The sequence below is a fragment of the Buteo buteo genome, chromosome 13 (genome assembly GCF_964188355.1).
Source record: "Buteo buteo chromosome 13, bButBut1.hap1.1, whole genome shotgun sequence".
NCBI classification, from domain to species: domain Eukaryota; kingdom Metazoa; phylum Chordata; class Aves; order Accipitriformes; family Accipitridae; genus Buteo; species Buteo buteo.
In genome coordinates, this window is record NC_134183.1 from 12,196,960 (window position 1) to 12,216,741 (window position 19,782).

Below are 19,782 nucleotides of genomic sequence, written 5' to 3' on the forward strand. Positions count from 1 at the left end.
TTGAGGGTGACAGCAGCTCTGCTAGCACCAGCACTGCAGCTGCCCCGACCCGCAGCAGATACCAACCTGTCTCCAGCCCCCTCTGCCCCAGCCCTGGAGCCTGCCCAGGAATAGTTTTGTTTTCTGCCTGAGCTGCAGGTCCCACTGGTAGCGGTCACAGGCCCCACCGGTTCCAGAGAGACTTGCAGCATTGTCTCAAGCTTAGCGAGTGTTTCGCAAGCCAGGCCGAGGGGCTGCTTCTCCCTAACCCCAGCATCCTCCAGCACCCCCTGGCACCTCACAGGCGGCGCTGGTCCCCTCCCTGCCTGCACTGGGCTGCACCAGGGACACCGGGCACCTCTGGTGGGAGGTATCCGAGCCTGGGGGCTAGGGGGCCGCCCCCCCCCGCAGTGCTGGGCCAGTCAGGACTGTGCTGCAAGGCTCCGGGTGCGACAGTGAGTGCAGAAGCTCTTGTTCCCTGGAAGCCACAACCGCTGCCTGCAGCAAGAAGGTTGCTGTGAGCCACACCACAGATCACCCAGTTTCACATCCTCCGTCCACCCTCCTGCAGCCTGCAGAGCCTGGTGGGGCTGCGGCCTCTGCCTGCTCCCCTGGCGGGAGCTGTCGCTGCAGCACCCTATGGCCGCAGCCCACCTGCAGCACCCGCCTGTCCACACGTGGCCTGCGAGCTGCCAGCTCTGGCCCACACAGCCCTCGGCAGAGGGCCGGCAGGGACCTGTCCCCCCACCCTGGCTTCATGAAAAAAGGAAAAGCGAGCGGGCCGAGAAGTGCCGGCCGTCGCCTGGACGCCACGGGGAACTCGCTCCTGACCACAGGAAGCCACCACAGCCACAGATGGGGGCAGCGAGGCCGAGGGGCTCTGCAGAGAGGAGCTGCTTCTGCGAGTGAGCGCAGCCCTGACAAAACCTCCTGGGGGGCTGGGACCCTGCGAGGGAGTCGGTGGGGCTGGGGTGGACTCTGCCTGGGGCTTGGCCACGGCATGAGCAGGTCCCAGGTCCAGCCTGGCCATCCCCACCCCCAGGGCTGCCCCGTGGGCATTGTGCTCCGGCTGCAGGGTGGTGCTGGACATGGGCTGCAGCGTGCGAGCTCGGTGGGACCCCAGGCTGCAGCGGAGGGGCTCAAGCCATGTGCTGTGGGAAATGGGTGCAAGTTCCCCAGGCTTTTGCCCCCCACCCCTACTACACCGCATCCGGTTCCCAAATTAGCTTCTCTCGCTGTGGGTTCCTGATAAGCAGCTGCTTCCCATCGCTCAGGTGAAGGGGCTGGTCCCTGCCCAGGTGCCAAGTCCCCACCACATCCCCAAACAGCAGCCCCTGCTCAGCACCAGCTCCTGCCTGCAGCCTGGGCAGGGCAGCCCCTGGATCTAGGGCGTTCTTTACTGCTTGGGGGGCTTCTCTGTCCTGACCAGGGGCTGCAGGGGCACCCGGCGCTGCAGGTTCCTGCAGTCACACTACGGCGGGCAGCACAGCAGCTGGGGCTCCCTGCCTGCAGGGAGACACCACAGCAAGGTGCCCCCAGCCCGGCTGCAGGCAGGGCTGCCGGCAGAGCCTCAGGCCCCCTCCTGCGGCTGTGGAGCAGATACAGGCGCCCCACAGGCCCAGCACAGCAGCACGGGGTGACAGCCCCCAGCTCAGCACCCTCCTGCCCCCAGGGCCAGGCTGCCAGTCCAGGGCAGGGCCACCCATAGCCACGGCACACAGAGCACAGGCAGCGGAGCTGGTTTGCATAGTTCTGAACATTTAATAACTCAGTCTCTCTAGTGTTATATCCACATCCATTAAATTAAAAACAGGCTCAGGAGGCAGCTCCCGGCTGATTAAATTACAAGAAAAAATTACTGTGCACCAAAAAGTTATTATAGAAAAATAGTCCTGTGGCCCCCGGCCGGCGGCTCCGTCCGTGGCAGGCTGGGACTGGCGCTGGCACGGGGCGGGTGGGAGCCCATGCCACAGCCCCGGTGTGCGGCGGCGGACGGTGAAGGGGCTCGCGGCACCGGCCCCCAGCCCGTGGGGAAGGGGCAGCGAGGGCAGGCGGCGCCGGGAAGGGGCTCCGGCAGGGAGCGGAACGGATTGTCACCAAGTGGGGGCAAGGCACGTCGGGGGGGCAGGGGCGCTCTGGGGGCTGGGGCTGCAGGGACGCTGGGCTCTGCCCAGCACAAGCAGGGTGCAGGCAGAGCCAGGGCAGTGCAGGCACCAGCACTGCCCAACTGCCCCGGCCAGCAGCGCACCCAGCCCTGCCGAGGGGCAAAACAAGAGGGGACCCGGGGCAACCCCGGCAGAGCAGGGTCTGTGCGAGGTGGTCCCTGCCCACGCTGGGGGGCTGAGCCTCGGGCACAAGGCAAGGCGCGGCCCTGCCCCGTGCTCTCCGGTGCAGGGGGGCTCCTGTCCACGCTGCAGGCAGCCACAGCCACGGTGGAAGGGGCAGGCAGCGGGCAAGCAGGCAGCAGAGGCTGACGCCTGGCCATTATTGCTGTTGAAGGGCACGGGTGGAGGCAGACAGGCCCTCGGGAGGTGGTGGGGAGCCGGGACACAGTGGGCCGAGCCAGGGACACGGGCAGAGGCCCGGCAGGTGCCAAGGGCGGCAGGGGCAGGGGGATGCCGTGCCGTGGGCTAGGCTCAGGGCACAGCCACTCCTGCCCCGGCCAGCCCAGCCTGAGCAATAACAACCCAGGGACCCCACATGCTGCCCACGCCGGGGGACCTGCATGACCCCCCAGCAGCAGCTCCCACCTCGGGCAGGGGACACGGCTGCCAGTGCAGGGCCAGTGAGCGCCAGGGGCCCCGCTGCCATCAAATACCCCAGCGTAGGGTACAGGATGGACGCGGGGCCAAGAGAGATGGTGCAAGACTGGGACGGTGCCGAGCTGGGGACGGTGCTGGCGGGGCCATGCCCGGCAGCCCAGACCAGGGCCAAGGGACGATGCCGGCGGGTGGGGAGCCCCGGGCTGCTGCGGTGCAGGAGGGGGATGGGGGCAGAGTCCGGGGCCCCTCGGCCTCACCTGCCCCGGCCCCACAGTGCTGGGCAGGGAGGAGGGAGGGGCGGGAGGGCTCATCAAAGGGCACTTTGGTCTCTGATGAAGGCAGTCCTCTCACTGTGGGCCTCGTACTCCTCACCGTCCGACTCGGAGGGGCCCTCTTCCTGCCAGATGTCGGAGGGGAGCCCCTTGTAGGAGATAATCCCGCTGTCCAGAGCATAGACCTTCACACCCCGCAGGCTGAAGCCTGAGCGCGCCTGCAGCACCAGGAAGACGGTGACAAAGATGACGACGATAAGGATGCAGCTGAGACTGGCGATGAGGACAGGCAGGTTGGCTGGAGGGGGGGCCTTGGCCAGCCCCTCGCCGTCTGCCAGGGCAGGGGACGCACGGCTGCTCTGCGTCTGGTGGGAGCAGGAGAGGTCCAGGCTGCTGAAGTGGGAGTGCGCAGGGCAGGTCAGGCACTGGTTGGGGCCAGGCCCCGCGCAAGTGGCGCAGGAGGGGTGGCAGGGCAGGCAGAGGTGGGGCGCGATGGGCTCCACGCTGTTCTCCAGGTTGTAGTGCGTGCTCTGGACACCGGGTGCAAAGCCAGGAGGGCAGCGCTTCAGGCAGCTCTTCTGGTGCAGGTAGTACCCCTCCTCGCAGACTGCGGGAAAGGCAGGGTCAGCGCGTGCAGGGGGAGCCACCTGCACCCCACACCCCCGCCCCCTCCCTGCCAGCCCTGCACTCACCCACACAGGTCTGGCTGGGGGTCAGGGTCTTGCAGCCGCTGCTCTCCAGCTGGTTGGAGAGGCTGGGGGAGTCAGTGGCCGTCCCGTACAGCACAAGTGTGAACTTGGTCAGTGTGCCTGCAACGACATGGGGTGAGGACCACTGACACACCTGTGGGACTGCCTGTGCTTGGGACAGGCACAGAGAGGGGGCTTGCACTGACCCTGCCACAGGCTGCCCATCACCTGGAAGAGTACCCGACGTACGACCATGCCCCTGCACAGGGCTGCCCGCAGGGCAGGGGGGAGCCAGGCCAGCTGTCACAGGGGGCACCTGCTGCCCCAGACCCCCGCAGCCCCAGAGCAGCTGCATCCCCTCCAGCCTCTCCCCAGCCAGGTCACTGCAAAGCATCTGAGGTGTCACTGGCTCTGCTCAAGGGGGCTGGGAGGACACTGGGCACCCACTCTGCTCCCATTCCCACCCCGGGCTAAGAGGGAAGCAATGGTGGGGGCGAGGCCAGTCCAGCCCTACCGTAGTTGTTGGCGTCGCTGGTGTTCTCGATCTCCAGCACCCATTCCCCAGAGGGGTCCTCGTCCCATGAGTGCGTCGTCATGAAGGCCCAGTCATTGAAGCCATCAGCCGAGAAGTCATGGGGCCTGTACGAGGAGGGGAAAGAGGTGGGTGCCAGCGTCCCGCAAACACCTGGGGCCATCCTGGGGCACCCCGCAGCCCAGCACCTACCTGGCAGCCAGGAGGGTGGACCGGGTGCCCATGGGACTGACGAGGTGGATGGCCAAGTCCCCCCGACGGTTGTAGGACAGCGTCAGCCTGGCCTGTGCGTGCTCCAGCCGGCTGATGTAGTTGGCTTTCCCCAGGCAGGCATCCACCTTCCGCCGCACCTCCAGGCGCTTCCCGATGTCCCTGTCAAGGACAGGCAAGAGTGAGCCCAGTCCTAAGCCCTGGGGCATGCGTCAGGGTGCTCCAGCCCCTGCTGCCCACTGCCGGGCTTTGCAGCTGCCCTGGGAACCGGGTGCTGTGTCCCAAGGCAGCTGGAGTGGGAGGCGAGGCAATCCCACTGCAGCTGGCAGCACCTCCTCTCCATTCCCAGACAGGGCACAGGCAGCAGGCAGGCCTGCCCCAGTTCCTAGGCACAGTCGGGTTTGCTCTGCCGAGCACGCGCTGCCTGGTGCCGCCTCCCCGGCCGCCGCTCCATGCCAGCCCTGAATGGGCCCTTTCTTCACCCGCCACCAGGCCAGCTACACCCTGCACGGTGTGGCCAGGGACTGCATGGGCACGGCCATCCCCATCCCGGTGCTTCTGTGCGGCTGTCCCCCTGGCAGTCACCTGTGGCGCCGGCCCTGGTGCCAGCGCAGGATACCGGTTGCAAGAAGTGCCCGCTCTGGATGGGCAGGGGTGGGTCCCAGGGGACCAGGGCAGAGCAGCAGGCACACGCAGGGCCCAGCCCTGGCTTCCTCCCTGCACAGGGATGTCCCCCTCCCTGCTGAGAGCCCCTGGGGAGCGCCCTGGCCGCACATGAGACTCGGCACACATTGCACTGCAGCAATGGGAGCCAAACAGGAATAAAAGGAGCTTCTGTCTGACCCCTGAAAAGCCCCTCTGTCTGGGGATGACTCGTGCCGGCTGCTCCCAAACCGCAGTGCCCCAGCCTGCCTGCACCCCCACGGCGCCCAACCCAGCCTGGCCCCAGCAAGAGCAGGCAGGCTGAGCAGTCGATGTCAGTGCCGGACAGCTGAAGGCGCCCTTCCCGGCTCTCCCCAAGCTCTCACAGGAGGATGGCCTGGGGTCTCAGGGACAGCTCAGCCCTGGACATCATCCCCAATCCCTGCCTTGGACCCAGAGGCGCTCGGGCTCCTGTGTGGGGCCGTGCACTGGGCGGATGCTGGGCAATGCCCTCCTGGGCTCACCGCCCTTACTTCGGCTCCGTGAGGACGTCGATGACGCACTTCCTCTGAGGTCCCACCGTGGTCCAGTTCTTGGCCAGGCTCACCATGGCCCCAGCATCCAGCAGGCCGTAGCCATAGGAGTGGCTGACTGTGGACAGAAAGGGGGTCAGTGCCACTCCTGGGGGTCCCTGGGGGGGGACATGTGCCCGGCTGCACTGCGCAGCTCACCAGGGCCTCCTGCCTCCTTTGTCCCCCAGGGATGCAAGGGTGCTTTGCCCCAGCACCCCCAGGCTAGCGATGCTTGTGGGAATGGTCCATCCCCGGCACCCCGATACCTTTGCGGCCGACGCCGTTGGTGACCCAGTCATTGGCATTGAGGTGAGCCGGCTTTGATGTCTGCACCACCAGGTGCTGCATGTCCCGCCAGGTCAGGTTCTTGCTGCGGGGAGACACGGGGCTCAGGCAGCTGCACCCAGCTCCTCCCAGCCCCAGGCAGGTCCATGCCCAGGTGCCGCTGCCTCATGGGGCTTGTGTGGCCACCCCTAGCCCAGCCCTGCTCTGTGCCCGCCCTTACTTGGCTTCCAGGGCGAGGGCGATGATGCCAGCAGCCAGGGGCGCCGAGGCGGACGTCCCTGTGTGTGATTCGGTGCATTTCTGTCTGAGGTCAGTCGTCACCTGCAAGGAGGAGTGCTTGGGTAGGAGGTGCTGTGGCTACTGGCCACGTCCAGGATCTGGCTCGGGGGCTTGCATCCCCACAAGGGCCGCAGGAGGCGAGGCAGAGCTGCCGCTCCTGGGGCAGCTCATGAGCTTCCCTCCAGAAGCCCTCAACTCATGAGGCCGAGCCCTGGGAGAGACCCGGAGGGCAGTAGCATGGCAGAGTGGGGCCAGCCCTGCTCCCAGCACTGCAGCCCACTCAGGTCCCAGAGGGATGCCCACAGCAGCCACAGCTCACGGCACGTCCCACCGCTCTGAGCCCCCAGCCTGCAGACACCAACAGCCCCAACTCACAATCTGCTTCTCATTCTGGTTGCCGCTGCTGTAGGTGGTGGCAAGGGTGGAGGAGCAGGCCTCGCTGTACCAGGGCACGTTACCATACTGCGTGGTGCTGCTGATGGACAGCGTGTAGATGCTGTTGGTGTAACCGTCACAGTTGCAGCTGTCGTGCTCACGGCCCCCGTTCCCGGACGCCCAGACGAAGATGGAGCCCAGCCCCCCTCGGCCCTAGCAACAGAGGCAGGGTGAGGGCCAGCGCCAGTGTCACCCGCGCTGCTGCAGGGCAGGAAGCCCCAGGCTGGAGCTGGGGACATGCGGACGGTGCCAGCCCCAGGGCTCTTGCAGCCTGAGTGGGAAAGACTGAGCAGATGCAGCTGGGACACTGGGAGACAGCGGGATGCCACCAGTCATGGCCCATGGGCCTGGGCACCCAGCACTGCCATCCCTCACCACCGCCATGCCTACGGAGGGTGCTGGGGCACCTCTGCAGAGGCTATGGGGGCTTCCCCAACAGGCAAGGCACTGGGTGGCAGGAGGCTCTGTCGGAGGAGAGCTTCCAAGAACTGATGTCTTTTTGCACTCGGAAATTACCCAGGCTGACTCTGCCTGTGTGGGATTTGCAGCTGCCTGGCAGCACTGCGGGAGCTCAGCAGAGCAGTCCCAACCGGCTGCTCAGCACCCAAAAGCCACAGCTCCACTCACAGCATGTGTGACAGAGCTGGCATGGCACAGTGAGGCAGGTTTGCCAGCATGCCTTGCACAGCATATGCGTCTCTCCATGCAGGGATTCCCAGACAGAACATGGGGCACAGCTAACTACGTGGGCTGCACCACAGCAATGCCAAGGCACAGGCTGCACTGACAGCACATGGGGACAGCGGGTGGACAGGCAGAGGAAGGGAGGGCGAGCAGCTGGCATGAAACCAGGCAGGGACCAGCACAGGGCTTTGGAGAGCAGGGAGGGACCGTCCCAGCATGGGGCTGCTCAGGAGTCCTCTGAGCAGGGAGGACAGGGCTGCTCAGAAAGGCGAGATAAGTACCCAGCACGGGAGGAGCCCTGACTCAGAGCCATCATGCAGGAAGAACAGGAAAAACCAACAGAGCCTGATCCTGGAGATGGGCTGGAAGACAGCTCATTGCAGGAGGGCTGGGACAACAACCAGGGCAGGCAGAACAAGGAAAACCTGGGGGAAGGGGCAGGAGCTCAGCCAGCACTCCCCCAGCAAACTCTCCTGCTCACCTGGCTGACCCCTCGGAAGAAAGCCTCCTCTGCCAGCCGGGCCGGGCCATCCACAGTCTTGCCATCGTCCTCAGGGCCCCAGCTGGCACTGTAGATGTGGATGTGGTTGGGATTGAGGCCCAGGGAATGGGCCTCCACAGCATCAGTCACCTCCCCATCCAGCATGCGCACGCCTAGGGCCAGAGAGCAGACGTCACGGGTGACGGGATGGGGCAGGGCGGCTGCGTGCCGCAGGGCAGTGGTGCCACTGGTGAGAGCCCTCCCATCCACTGCTGCCGCCCCATGCCATGGGCCGTCACAGGGCTGCCCTGGCCAGCAGTGCCAAGATCCCCAGCACAGCCCACTCCTCCAGCCGCGAGGCACCCACAGAGCCCAGCGCAGGCTTTGCTTTTGGCGCAGGGCAGGGTGGCACCCACCTCCGATCCTGGCGTTGTAAGCCACGCCAACACCACAGATCCCATTGTTTGCCACAGCAGCGACTTCCCCGGCGCAGCGTGTGCCATGTCTGCAGTCAAAACAGGACCAAGCGTGCTCAGATGAGGCACAAGGAGCACAGGGCTGGGCACCAGCCGCAGCTGGAAGGACCAGCACCCAGGCTGTCTCCCGTCCCTCCTGAATCAGGCAGCTGACAAAGGCCCTGCAGGGCTCCTCTGTCTACTCTCCTGCTCCAGAGCAGGGGGACTGAATGGCCTGGACTGGCACTGGGCAGCCCCAAAGGATGCTGGTTGTGTCAGAAAGGGAGGCAGGGGGTTTCTCTGTGGGGCAGAAGCATGCCACCACCGCTGCACCCTCCTGCAGTCCGTGAGGGTTGGCACTGCCACTGAGTCCCTGCTGCAGCTGGGCTCTGCCACCCTCGCCTCTGTCTCCTGCCTCACCTGTTGTCATTCATCTGCGTGTAGCGGGGCTGTGGGTCTGGGTCCTGGTCATTGACATCAAAGCTTGCCCCTGGATCCTGGAAGACAGATCTGGCAGTTAGAGACCATCTACCCCGGCCACCAAGCCCCACCACAGGGGCCATGCCTGTGCTCCATGGCCCTGAGGCTGGGCTGAGCAGAGGGGCAGGCTCCACTCCCACCTCCATCGCTTCTTTCCATGTCCCGCCATGGCAGGCACGAGCCCTGCAGCTCCAGGGCTGCACTGAGCAAACGCAGTCACCCAGACAGGCTCCCACAGCACACCACCCTGCAGCATCGCCCCACACTTACATAGTTGCCCTCCAGGTCAGGGTGGTTCTTCTCAATGCCATCATCCAGGATGGAAACCACGATGCCCTTGCCCGTGTAGCCCTGCTCCCAGGCCTGACGCACATTCAGGTCCCGCTGGTTTGTGTTGTACTGCCGAGAGAAGTGCTGGCAATAGGAACTGCGCCCAGTCACTGGCACTGCAGCTGGGGTGTGCCCGGACCCCTCCCAGGCCCAGCTGTAAGGGCAGGCAAGAGGCAGCCTTCACCTCTCTCTGCTGTGGTGTGGGATGAGGAAACCCCAGAGGACCCAGGCACAGCCGGCACAGCCAAAAGGAGGCTGAGCCCCAGACTGTGTTTGGGGCCCATAAACATGGCTCCCTTTGCAGAGATCAGGCTTGTGCCAGAGTTCAATGACACAGAGAGGCACAGGCACGGACCCTGTTCCTGGGCCAGGCAAAGGGCTGCTCCCCGCTAGTCCAGCCCCAGGCTCTCCCCAGCCCTGCCAGCACCCTGGCAGGGAGCCACAGCTCCACGTGCACAGCCTCTTCCCTGGGGTGTTCCTGGACACACAGCACCAAGTGGTTGCCTCAGGCCTTCCTCCTCCTCCTCCTCCTCCCTGCCAGCCCGGCTGGCAGCAGCAGCAGCCACCTGACAGCCATCCCTCGGATGACACAACCGCATACCCAGAATTTGCATTCGCTGTCACAACTGTGTGGCTCCCTTCCTCGCTTGGCACTGTGCGGCCCCTGCCCAGCACTCACCAGGTACCACTGCTGCGGGAACTTGGGGTCTGTGGGCTCCATGAAAACGTCTCGCTTGGTCCTGCGCTTTGCCACCTGCTGCTCCAGCCACTGCACCTGGGGGCAGAGAGGGCATGGGGCTCCATCACTGCCCCCTTGGCAGCTCTCGCCTGTGCCAGCAGCTCCCCAGGCCCCCTGCCCTCCGGCCAGCAACTTGCCCAGAGGGGCTGTCCCTGGGGAGCTCAGGGCCAGCTGCCAGCATGCTGGCAGAGCATCCAACCCTGCCAGAGCCACCGCAGCACCTAGACCATCCTCCTGGCCTCCCCTGTCCAGCCATGACAGGGCGGCAGTGCCGGGTGTCCCGCAGCAGACTCTGCTCCAGTGGAGCGGGCAGGTCAGAGCGTAGAGCTCTGCAGAGCAGCAGGCTGCCAAGAGCCTGCCAGCTGCCGCGACACGCTGCATGCCCCGCTGCGCTGCCGGCGTGCCAGGCCCCTGGGCTGGAGCCAGGGGCCAGAGGTCACAGCAGCCCTGCCGCACCTCCGCGCTGGGATCTGGCACTGCCGGCACTGCCCTGCACACCTTGCCCTGCGTACAAGGACAGAGAGCCCTGCAGGGAGCAGAGGCTGCCCTGTGCCCTGCGATCACAGCAGCCCACGGGGCGGTGATGCCAGTTCTGTCGCCCCCCTGCCCTTGCCAGCCACGTGCTGGGGTCCCACCTGGCTCTACCATAGGTCTCAGAGCCAGGGGCTGGTTCAAGGCAGCTCAGCCCACTACTGGCTCACATGGCAGCATGAAGTGCCCAGGATCAAAGACAGGCCCCCGCAGATGGCAGGTAGGACCCCCGCGCTGTACATACCTGCGGTTCCCTGGCCAAACGGCTGTGCCAGGGCTGGTGGGGTGAGAGGGACCGCTTCACCACACCACTGTGCCGAAAGTGGTAATAGTCACCAAAGATCTGCAACAGAGAAAGGAGCAGGATGGACAGGAGAGCCCTGTCTCTCTGATTCCCCATCCCCCCACCTGCAAGCCCAAGCCCGGGGGGCTGCCACAAGCAGGCTGGGCCCCCGACTCCAGAGCAGCTGCTGGGGCTCATGTCCAGGTACATGGGGCAGGATTTCCTGAAAGAGGCTGCGGCAGCTGGCGACAAGGCAGCTGGGGAGACCCTGGGGCCACAGCGACACAGCCTCTGCCCACCTCACCCTTCCACAGACCCCCCCACATGCCAGTATGTCCCGAATTGTCCAACAAAGCTGCTGCCCTGGCAGGGAGACCTAAAGCAAGCAGTGGCAGAGAGGGACAGGCCTTTCGGAGCCAGCCTGGAAGAGGCACCAACCTCAGGAGACAAAACCACCGCTCCTCTCCCAGAGCCAACCAGCACCCCCTGCTACTGGTGAGGGGAAACTCCGGGGGGGCTTGAGGCCCCACTCCCCAGGTGGCCCCAGCCAGGGCAGGGAGACTCTGAGCCAGCCTCTGCTCCTCCAGACAGGCCACTCACAGAGCCCTTCTCCCCACGCACCCCAGGCCAGCACCCCACCAGAGCACCCACCCAGAGCTGGTCTCAACATCGGGGCACAGCCACCTCCAGCAGAGCAAAGCGAGGGGGCACGCAGGCATCCGACGCCAGGTGGGGCAGCCACCAGCCGAGGAGCCATGCTGCGATGGCCCCGGCTCAGCTCCCACGCACATAGGGATGGCCAGTTGGGGCTGGGGCAGGACGGGACTCCAGCACAGCCCGGCTGGGCCAGAAGGCCATGCAGCCGCCCAGCCGGTTATTTTTAAACCCCAAACCCTCTCCAGTGCTGTCATTTCCTTATCCCCTCCTGCATGTCCTGGAGGCTGGCCTGGCCGCAGCGGCCCCACCCCTGCCGCCCAGGGCCTCCCAGCCCAGCAGCCTGCCTGGTCCGGGGAGAAGGGAGCCGAGTGCCCACCCTGCCCTGCTGGAAGCCACAAAACTTGGGCAGTGGCCACCGGCAGGATCCGGCTGTCCAGGCTGCGCCATCGCCGGCAGGGCTGGGCTGCAAGGGCTGTGGGAACACGAGGGAGAGGACATCTTGCCCTCTGCTGCCCCAGGTTGCCGCAAAACAGCGTGGTGGCAGCTAATGAACGCCCCCAAGCTTTATCAGAGCTCTGCAGATGTGCCACCACCCTGGCCAGCCACGCAGCCAGCTGGAGCTGAGCAGGGGAGGAAAGGTGCACCCAGCTGACTGGCACCCTCAGCCCTGGGGCAGCAAATCCAGGATGCAGCTCTCCAAGTCATGTGCTTCACCCCAAAGCCCCCACTGTGCTCTGCGGGGCAATGGAAACGCACCCCGGCACTGGAAGCTGGGCCTCCACCACCCCTGCTCTGGGGGAACTGCCTGCCAGCAGGACAAGCCCCCACCCACCCAAGGGGAATTGTTCCACTCCACGCGGCTCCCCCCACAGCACAAGACCCCCGTGCACCAGCCTCTCTCTGTGGGCAGGAAAGGCAATGGACTCAACCCATGGCAGCCCAGCACTGGCGGCACAGGATGGCAGCAGCCAAACAACGGGGTCAGGACTTGTGTCCATGGCTTCACCACCATGGGAGTCTGGTGCTCGCAGCACACCGGCACACGTCAGTCTGCAGGGAAGGGGCAGGCAAAGCCCCCGGCTGCCAACTCAGGACCCCACTTCTCTCTGCATGTGTTCCCTGGACTTTGGACCATGGTGGGGAGCAAGCTCGTGGCGGGGGACAACGCAGCCTGCCAGTCAACCCCACGCCATGCCAGCTGGTGTTATCCAGGGAAGCCGCAGACCATGCTGGCTCCCCAAGATGCAGTGTTCATGACACGGGGCTGCACTCCCTGGTGCCAGTGGCAGCTGGGCACTGCTCCTGCCCTTGGGCCAGCGGAGGAAAAGCCAGACCTTGGCCTGCAGCTCTGAACTCCTTCCCTGTGGGGCACGGGCAGGTGGCTGGAGCCCTGGTACAGCCGGCTGCAGAGCTGCTGTTAGGGCAGGATAGTGACTCCAGCACTGCCAGAGCCACTGGGGACAGACCTGGGCCTATTACCTGCAGCACACTGTGTGTCCCCCGGTACAGCCTGGGACACCCAGCAGCTCAGAGCATTTGGGGAGGTGCCGAGGTGAAAAGCCTCTGCGCTGGGCTGGCAAGAGGGGAAAGCAAGCTGCAGGGTTACTGCCCTCCCCCAGCACCCCCTCACCCCCTCCAGGGATAAGGACAGAGCCCCGATTGTTCCTGCACACAGATCGTGGTTCTGCCTGGTCATCCGACTGGATTAGGTCTGCACAGACACTGCAATGGCAACCAGGAGCCGGCCAGCCCACGCACTTCCACCCTAATCCCTGCAGTCCCTGTCCTCAGCAAGGGCAGAGCTGCCCCCCAGCCCTGTGTCCCCCTGGGCCGGGCAGCACTGATCCCATGGGAAGTGGTGCCAGCTCGCCGCTCCTGCCCTGACCTCCTGCCACAGCTCGTGGCCACCAGGGCCAGTGGGCTGCCAACGCTCCTGCCCACGTCCCCAGGAGCAGGGCAATGTGCTGGGTGGCAGCAGGGGCTAGCGGGGACCTGCAGCCCAGAGGTACAGGAGGTAAGAGCACTCCTCCCTGGGCTAGTGCTGCTGGGGCCACTCAGCCTCAGTGTCCTGCCACTGCAGCCCAAGGCCAGCATCAGCAGCCAAGCCCTTCCCCGGTGCTCCCCATCCCCAGCTGGAGCAGGCAGCGCCTGCACCCCCCAATCTGCACCAGCCCCAGCAGCATGAACCACCGTGTTCCCGCCTCACTACCGCATCTGTCCCTCTCCTCTGACACTCACCTCCCCCGCACTGTCCTTTGGGTCCCCTTCAAGGCCACTAGCACCAGACACAGGTCCTGGCACCTCTCTGCCAGAGGCATCGCTGACCCAGGGGACTGACTGCCTGCCCTGGCTCTGCAGGCAGCAGCAGAGCAGGGAGTACGCCAGGACAGCACGCCTCCGAGGACAGTGTCCAGACCCCACGCTGAGGCCAGGATCCTCTCAGATAAGGACCCTGGAGGCCTCTCACTGGGGCACTGCCAGAAGCACCCGGTCCCCCCCCTTGCAGCCTGGCTGCCACATCCTGTCCCAGCAGCACACCCCCTCCAGGAACAGCAGCCCAAAAACCTCCAGAGGGGGAAAGCCTGGCTCCTTCCAGCCCTGCTATTCGCACCAGGCCACCACAGCCCCTCTGCAGGAGTGGGCTGCCCAGGCCAGCCAAGCCTCATCCCACAGCACAGACACCGAGACAGGCTCCAGAACAGGAGAAAACATGCCCAGACCAGCAGCTCCTGCCACAGCCCAAGCTGCCACAGCCCACGGGGCTCTGCCTGCAGGTGCTGCCTCACTGCTGCTCTACCGGCAGCTGAGTGGGCTGGGAGAGCCGGAGGAGAGGTGCCAGCCTCTGGCCGCAGAACGAACAGCGCGGGGAGAAGGTGAGCGCTGCTGGGCAGAGCTGGCGCATAGCCTCCATGCCTCACAGGGATGGACCCCAAACAGCCCTGGGCTCCCCACTGAGCCACAGGGTCCTGCACGGCTCTGTGCTGCAGCCCAGGGCCTGACGGGCACCCCTGGGCCAGTGGACACATGGCTGCAGAGTCAAGTGCCCCTCAGCCTTGGCAGCTGGGCCTGGGACATGGCACCACAGCGTGATGGGAAATGCTGCCAGGAGCAGGCTGATGGCACCTCAGTCCTGTCCCCGCTCCCAGGGGTCTTGGCAGAGACCTGGCCCAGCAGGACATGTCTTGGGCTGTTCTCCCGGTCCCCTCTGCATGGCAGCGGCCCTGGCCCAACATGTCTTTTGCCCTGACATCGGCCATAAGACCCTTCCCGCAGACAGCACCTGTGTGAGGCGCCCCATTGCTGCCCCAGCACAGACACCCTCAGTGGGGCCTGGCCCTGGCCCCCACAGAGTTCCCTCCTCTAGCACAAATCCCAGAGGACTTGGGGCTCCCTGTCCCCGGAGCCCTGCGTACCCACCACCCCGTGCAGGGCTCCTTTCAAGTGGCAGGACAAGGCACCCGCCAGCTTCAGCGGTGGCCACCTTCTCCGCCCGCCGCAGCTCGCGGCAGCTGCTCACAGCGAGGTCCTGACACAGCAGCCACAAGTTATGCAATTTCCTTTGGGATTTCGCCCCTCGCTTCCTTCCCGGAGAGCCAGCCCAGCCTGGCGGCAGAGCCCCACTCTCCGGGCAACAGACCCCCGGGCACGCAGGCAGCCCAGCAGGGGCTGGCAGAGACACACAGGCTCTGCTCCACCAGTGCCAGCCTCACCTCGCCAAAGCAGTGCCTGTCCAGCTCCCCATGCCTGCGTGGGGGCTGTCCCTCTGGGCTGTCCCTGCTGCACCCACTCCCATGGGATCCCCTTGGCCCCCACCTTGGTCATGGCAGCTGTGATGGCGCCAGCTCCATCCGCTAAGCCCCCACCTGCCGCCAGCCCAGAGGCTGGTGCCTTGCCTGTGGCACAAGGCAGAGAAAAGACCCACAGATCAGCCTGCACGAACAGCACGGGGGAGCCGGCATTGTGCTACAACAGCAGCATCAAGAAGCGCTGGCCTGTGAGAAGTGGCCTGCCAACAGAGACATGTCCTCCCTGCAGCACCGCGCTGGCAAGCAGGAGCCTGGCCATTGGCCCACCGGCCCTGCGGTTCTCAGCCACGGCCTGGCTTTCACGCTGACGTCTCAGGAGCCAAACCTGCGAGCACACTTGCTACCAATGAGGGCACAGCCCACAGTCGGCCAGGGAAAGCGGAGCTGGCTCCCTGGGCCTGGAGCACAGGAAAGCTGGGTCCTGCCAAGGCTGCCAGGAGGAGAGCACCCTGAAGCTCCTCGCACTGGGGACAAGGCCAGGAACAGCTAGGACTACAGAAAACACAAGGGGCCCCAGTTCCTTTGCCATGACCCCATTCTCCCCACCCTGCTGCCAGGGGGTTGATGGAGGTGCTGGTTCAGCACAGCTGCGCATGCTGCCCTGTCCCTCCACTGGCTGAGGGCAGAGAAAGCCGAGAGTGGTGAGGACCTGCTGACACACCTTCTGTGAAGGGCAGCTTAGGGCCAAGGACACATGGCCACTGTCAGACCACCTGCTCTGGGGGCACCCAGTAGGTGCTGCTGCCGTTCCAGCTGAGCCAAGGCTGTGCCACGCTGGGGCAGCTCGCTGGGGGGAGCACCATCGGGAACCGGGAGCCCTCCTCTCCTCCACCAATGCATAGCACTCCCAATTTTTCGCGCTGCGATGGGCTTTTCCTCCTTCCCCCTCCAGCAGGCAGGGTGTGCTGTGCCGTGCCATGCCACCAGACCATCCCACTGGCAGGGGAAGGCCCTGGCTCCATCCAGCTAATTACCACCCTTGAGTCAACACAACGGATGCTGGAAGGCTGCAGCAAACGGGTGCGAACACAGCAGCTCTGCTGTCAGAAAGAGCAGCCCCCAAGCCACCTCCAGGACCCAGCCCAGTGCCTGCCCAGACCATGGCAGAGATGGCAGAGGACACCACTTCCACAGGGACAGGTAAGCAGGGGACTTACCGGGCCCAGATTGAGGAATCCATGCTTCCTGGCCAGCCTGTCAGCCTCCTGGGGCCCTGCGGGGACGAGCACAGCCCAGGTGTTGGTGTAAATACGCTGGGCCAGCACCTCCTGGGCCAGGAGAGCGAGGGCAACCACCAGAGTCCAGTGCAGGAGCAGCGAGCAGGGTCTCAGATCCATCAGAGTATCGGAGTTCCTCTAGCTGGGGAGCAGGAGGGTCCCAGGAGCGGTGGGTCCAGCGGCCTCCCTGTGTCAGCACCCTGAGGCGCGCTGGCCTCTGTGCCCTGCTGGCCCCTGCTCAGCCCAAGAGAGCATGGGGACGAGCCCACAACAGCCGGGCCAGAGAGCAGCAGCAGGAACAGACCGTCTGGGACAGCAGCACAATCTGCAGAGAGATGGAAGAGTGGTCAGGCCCCGGGACGCCTCTCCTCAAACCCAGGAAGGGCTCTGCTGGACCAAGCCACGGCTCCAGCACCAGGCAAGGGGGCCTTGGCACACTGCACCCACTGTCCACTGTGGTTCACGGAGAGCTGCATGGGACCTGGGGCCCTGAGGAGCCATGGTGGCGGCTGGCTCCGCAGGGCGCCCGCCCCAGCATGCTTGCCCCAGCACGCCACCGCTGTTTACCTTGCCTATTGCCCAATGTGTACTTACGCTCTGTGCTTACAAACACAGGAAACAAACCAGGAGGGGAGAAGGGCACCGAAGGAGGGGACAGGCAAGGCAAGGGAAGCCATGCCTCCTGCAGCCCGGGACGGGCCTATCTGGGTGCGGAGCTAGGAGCAACTGGGATGGGAAGCCTGCCTCTCCAGTCCCAAAGGGAGACCAGAGATGCCCACAGATGCTGTGTGAGGAACCCCAGCTAAACGAGAGGCTGGAAGGAGGAAAGCCAGGGAGAGCCCTTGCTCCCTGGGGCTCTCTGGAGCCCCAGGCCCCAGCACTTCCACAGTCAGCAATCGACCAGGCAGTGCCTGGTAGCAGTGCCGAGTGCCGTGCTGCCTGTCACCACCAGCAGCTCAGCTCTGCCCTTCCCCTGGAGCACAACATGGTGACACCGGTGTGACTCATCTTCACAACAGAAAGGAAACCGGCACAGGGACCAGGAAAAGGGGTACACCATCACCTCCAGCACCCACCCATGGACCTGCACACAGGGATGCCTGGGGACAGCTCGCTCCATGTCAGAGGCCAAACACAAGAAGCTGGGAAGGCAGGTGGGGAGCAGAGCAGGGAGCGACCCACCCAGCGCAAAGGAGCCTGTAACACGACAGCACCGGTGCGAGCTCCACACACGGAGCTCCACAGGCACCCTGAAATACCGGGTCGTGTTTCAGAGACAGTGGGAAAGGTGAGAGCCAGCAGTGCCCAGGGGAGCCCCATCCCCCTCCAGCAAGCAGCGGCCCCAGCAAGCAGGGAGCCTGCGGTGCTGCCAGGGGAGGAGAGCAGCTCCTGGCAGCCACCTGAGACCTCGCCGCAAGCTGCAGCGCAGACAGTGCCGCGATTCAGGCACGCTGCGGCTCCCCTTCCATGACCAGACCTCAGCCGGCTGTGGGCCCGGCCACCCTGCCGAGGCACCCACAGCCGTCCGCACACTGGGAGCAGGAGAAGGAAGGAGGGACAGCCTTGGGCTGCTGCAGGCCAGCCCGCACGGCGGGGTGCGAGCGGGGAAACAAGTCCCCGTGAGCTCCCAGGCCACGCTGTCTGCTCCGCACCCACAGCCCCAGGAGCGGCACGCTGCCGATCGCATCTGGCACACGCAGGGCAGCAGCTGGCCGGGATCCTTTCCGGCACCGACGGACACCAGCGCTTCCCCACGAGCCGAGCCCCGCCGCCGCACGGCAGCGACGCGGCAGTCCCCAGGCTGTGGCAGCGGCCCCGCGGCACGGCCGGAGCCGCCGGCCGTCCCCGCACCCGCAGGGCGAGTCCGGCGGCAGAGCCGCGGGTGGCTGCGAGGGCGGCCGGGCCGGGGCTGGCCCCACGGGCGCGACGGGACGAGGCCTGGCTGCCTCCTCGCCTTCTCGCGGCCGCTGCTCCGGCCGTCCCCACCGCCAGCCCCAGAGCGCGCCCGGGCCGGGCCGGTCCCCGGCCCGCGGTCGCCCCCAGCCCCAGCTCCAGCAACAGCTCCCCTCGCCGGGGCGGCCAGAGCTCCGCGTCCGCGGGTGCCCGCCGGGCGGGCAGACCTTGCCCCCCAGCCCAGACCGCTGTGCCCCGAGCCCGGGGCTGCCCAACGGCCGCGGCGCCACCAGCCGCCCCCGCCCGGCCCGGCCCGGCCCCGCCGCCGCCGCCGCCCGGGGTCCCGCCCGGCCGGGGCCGCCCCAGCTGTCAAACCGCCGGCGCCGGCGGGTCGAGCACCGTCCCCGCCGCCGTCCCCGCGCCCTTACCGCGCGGCCTGCCCGCTCCCGTCCCGCCGGCGGCCGGGCCCGTCTGTCGGCGGCGCCGCGTCACGCCGCGGGGCGCCCGGAGCGCCCGCCCCGGAGCCGGGCCCGGCCCAGGCAGGGGCGGCCGGGGCGGCCGGCGGGGCCGCTTGTTTACGCCGAGCAGCTGTCAGCGCCGCCCGCCGCCCCGCCCCGCGCCGACCGACCGACCGACCGGCCCCGCACCGACCGACCGGCCCCGCTCGGCTCGGCTCGGCCCGGCTCCGCTCGGCCCGGCGCGGCGCGGCCCGGCACGGCCGCCGCTCCGCCGGGCGCCGCCGGATGCCGTCACCGCCGCCCGCCCCGCCCGTCCCGCCGCCGCACCGGCGCCGCCGAGCTCTCCGCGCCCCGCCGCAGCCCCCGGCCCCGCTGCCCCGCGCTGGGCCCAGCTCCCCCCACCCCACCCCGGGCACCGCCAGAGCCGGGGCCGCTCCCCCTCTTCCCGGCCGGGGGTGACCCGCCCTCCGCCGACACCGGGCACGGCCCGGGGCTCAGCACAGCCTCTCCCCCGTCCCGACGCGGGGCCGCCCGTGCCGGCCCCAGCGGGAGACCTGGATCTGCCCCGCGAGAGCCCAGCCCCCCCCCGTGGACCCTGGGACCCGACCGGGGGTGCGAGGGCGCCCGCAGAGGAGGGCGCCCACAGAGAAGGGTGCCCAGAAGCCGCCTCGCCTCGCGTCCCCGCGTGCCCGGAGCGGCAGGCGGCGGGGTCACTCTGCGGCGTGGGGCTGGCGGGACACGAGCCTACCCAGAGCGGCCCGTTCCAGCCCCGGCAGCCGCCGGAGCAGGGGGTTCCTCAACCAGGCCGACAGGAGTGGCACCAGCCTCCCCGCAAAGGCCGTATCGCGGGGTGCTGCATCCCCGGGCCAGCACGCAGCCTGACGGAGAAACTGTCCGGAAAGCAGCAACACAAGGAAAATCCATCAGCTCAGTTTCAGGTTTCAGGAGAGAGGCTTCCACCAAGGAGAAAAGGTGAGAAGTGAATTGCAGCTCATCTTGGCTGCGGTCGTTCGTAAAAAACAATAGACTCTTGTCCCTCGCATGCACGGGACCATGTCAAGAGTGATGCAAAAGCCGGGTCAAGAGCAAAAAGCAAAAGCAGCAGAACCCA

General features: G+C 66.6%; 1 protein-coding gene across 2 annotated transcripts; it reads right to left on the minus strand.

Annotated features, from left to right (window-relative positions):
• Positions 1-1,717: 1,717 nt before the first annotated feature.
• FURIN (furin, paired basic amino acid cleaving enzyme) lies at positions 1,718-18,774 on the minus strand. 2 transcript variants are annotated; one of them, XM_075044777.1, is made up of 16 exons: positions 18,642-18,774; positions 16,261-16,645; positions 10,602-10,700; positions 9,767-9,862; positions 9,028-9,156; positions 8,698-8,774; positions 8,239-8,327; positions 7,823-7,995; positions 6,598-6,810; positions 6,164-6,264; positions 5,925-6,028; positions 5,620-5,737; positions 4,427-4,606; positions 4,217-4,341; positions 3,706-3,822; positions 1,718-3,620 (listed from the first exon to the last, which is right to left on the minus strand). In XM_075044777.1, the coding sequence occupies exons 2-16, from the start codon at positions 16,438-16,440 to the stop codon at positions 3,052-3,054; spliced, it is 2,370 nt and encodes a 789-aa protein (XP_074900878.1). In that variant the 5' UTR covers positions 16,441-16,645; positions 18,642-18,774; the 3' UTR covers positions 1,718-3,051. The 2 variants fall into 2 exon arrangements, with proteins under 2 accessions (XP_074900878.1, XP_074900879.1); XM_075044778.1 differs by lacking the exon at positions 18,642-18,774 and having other exon boundaries at positions 16,261-17,622.
• Positions 18,775-19,782: the final 1,008 nt, after the last annotated feature.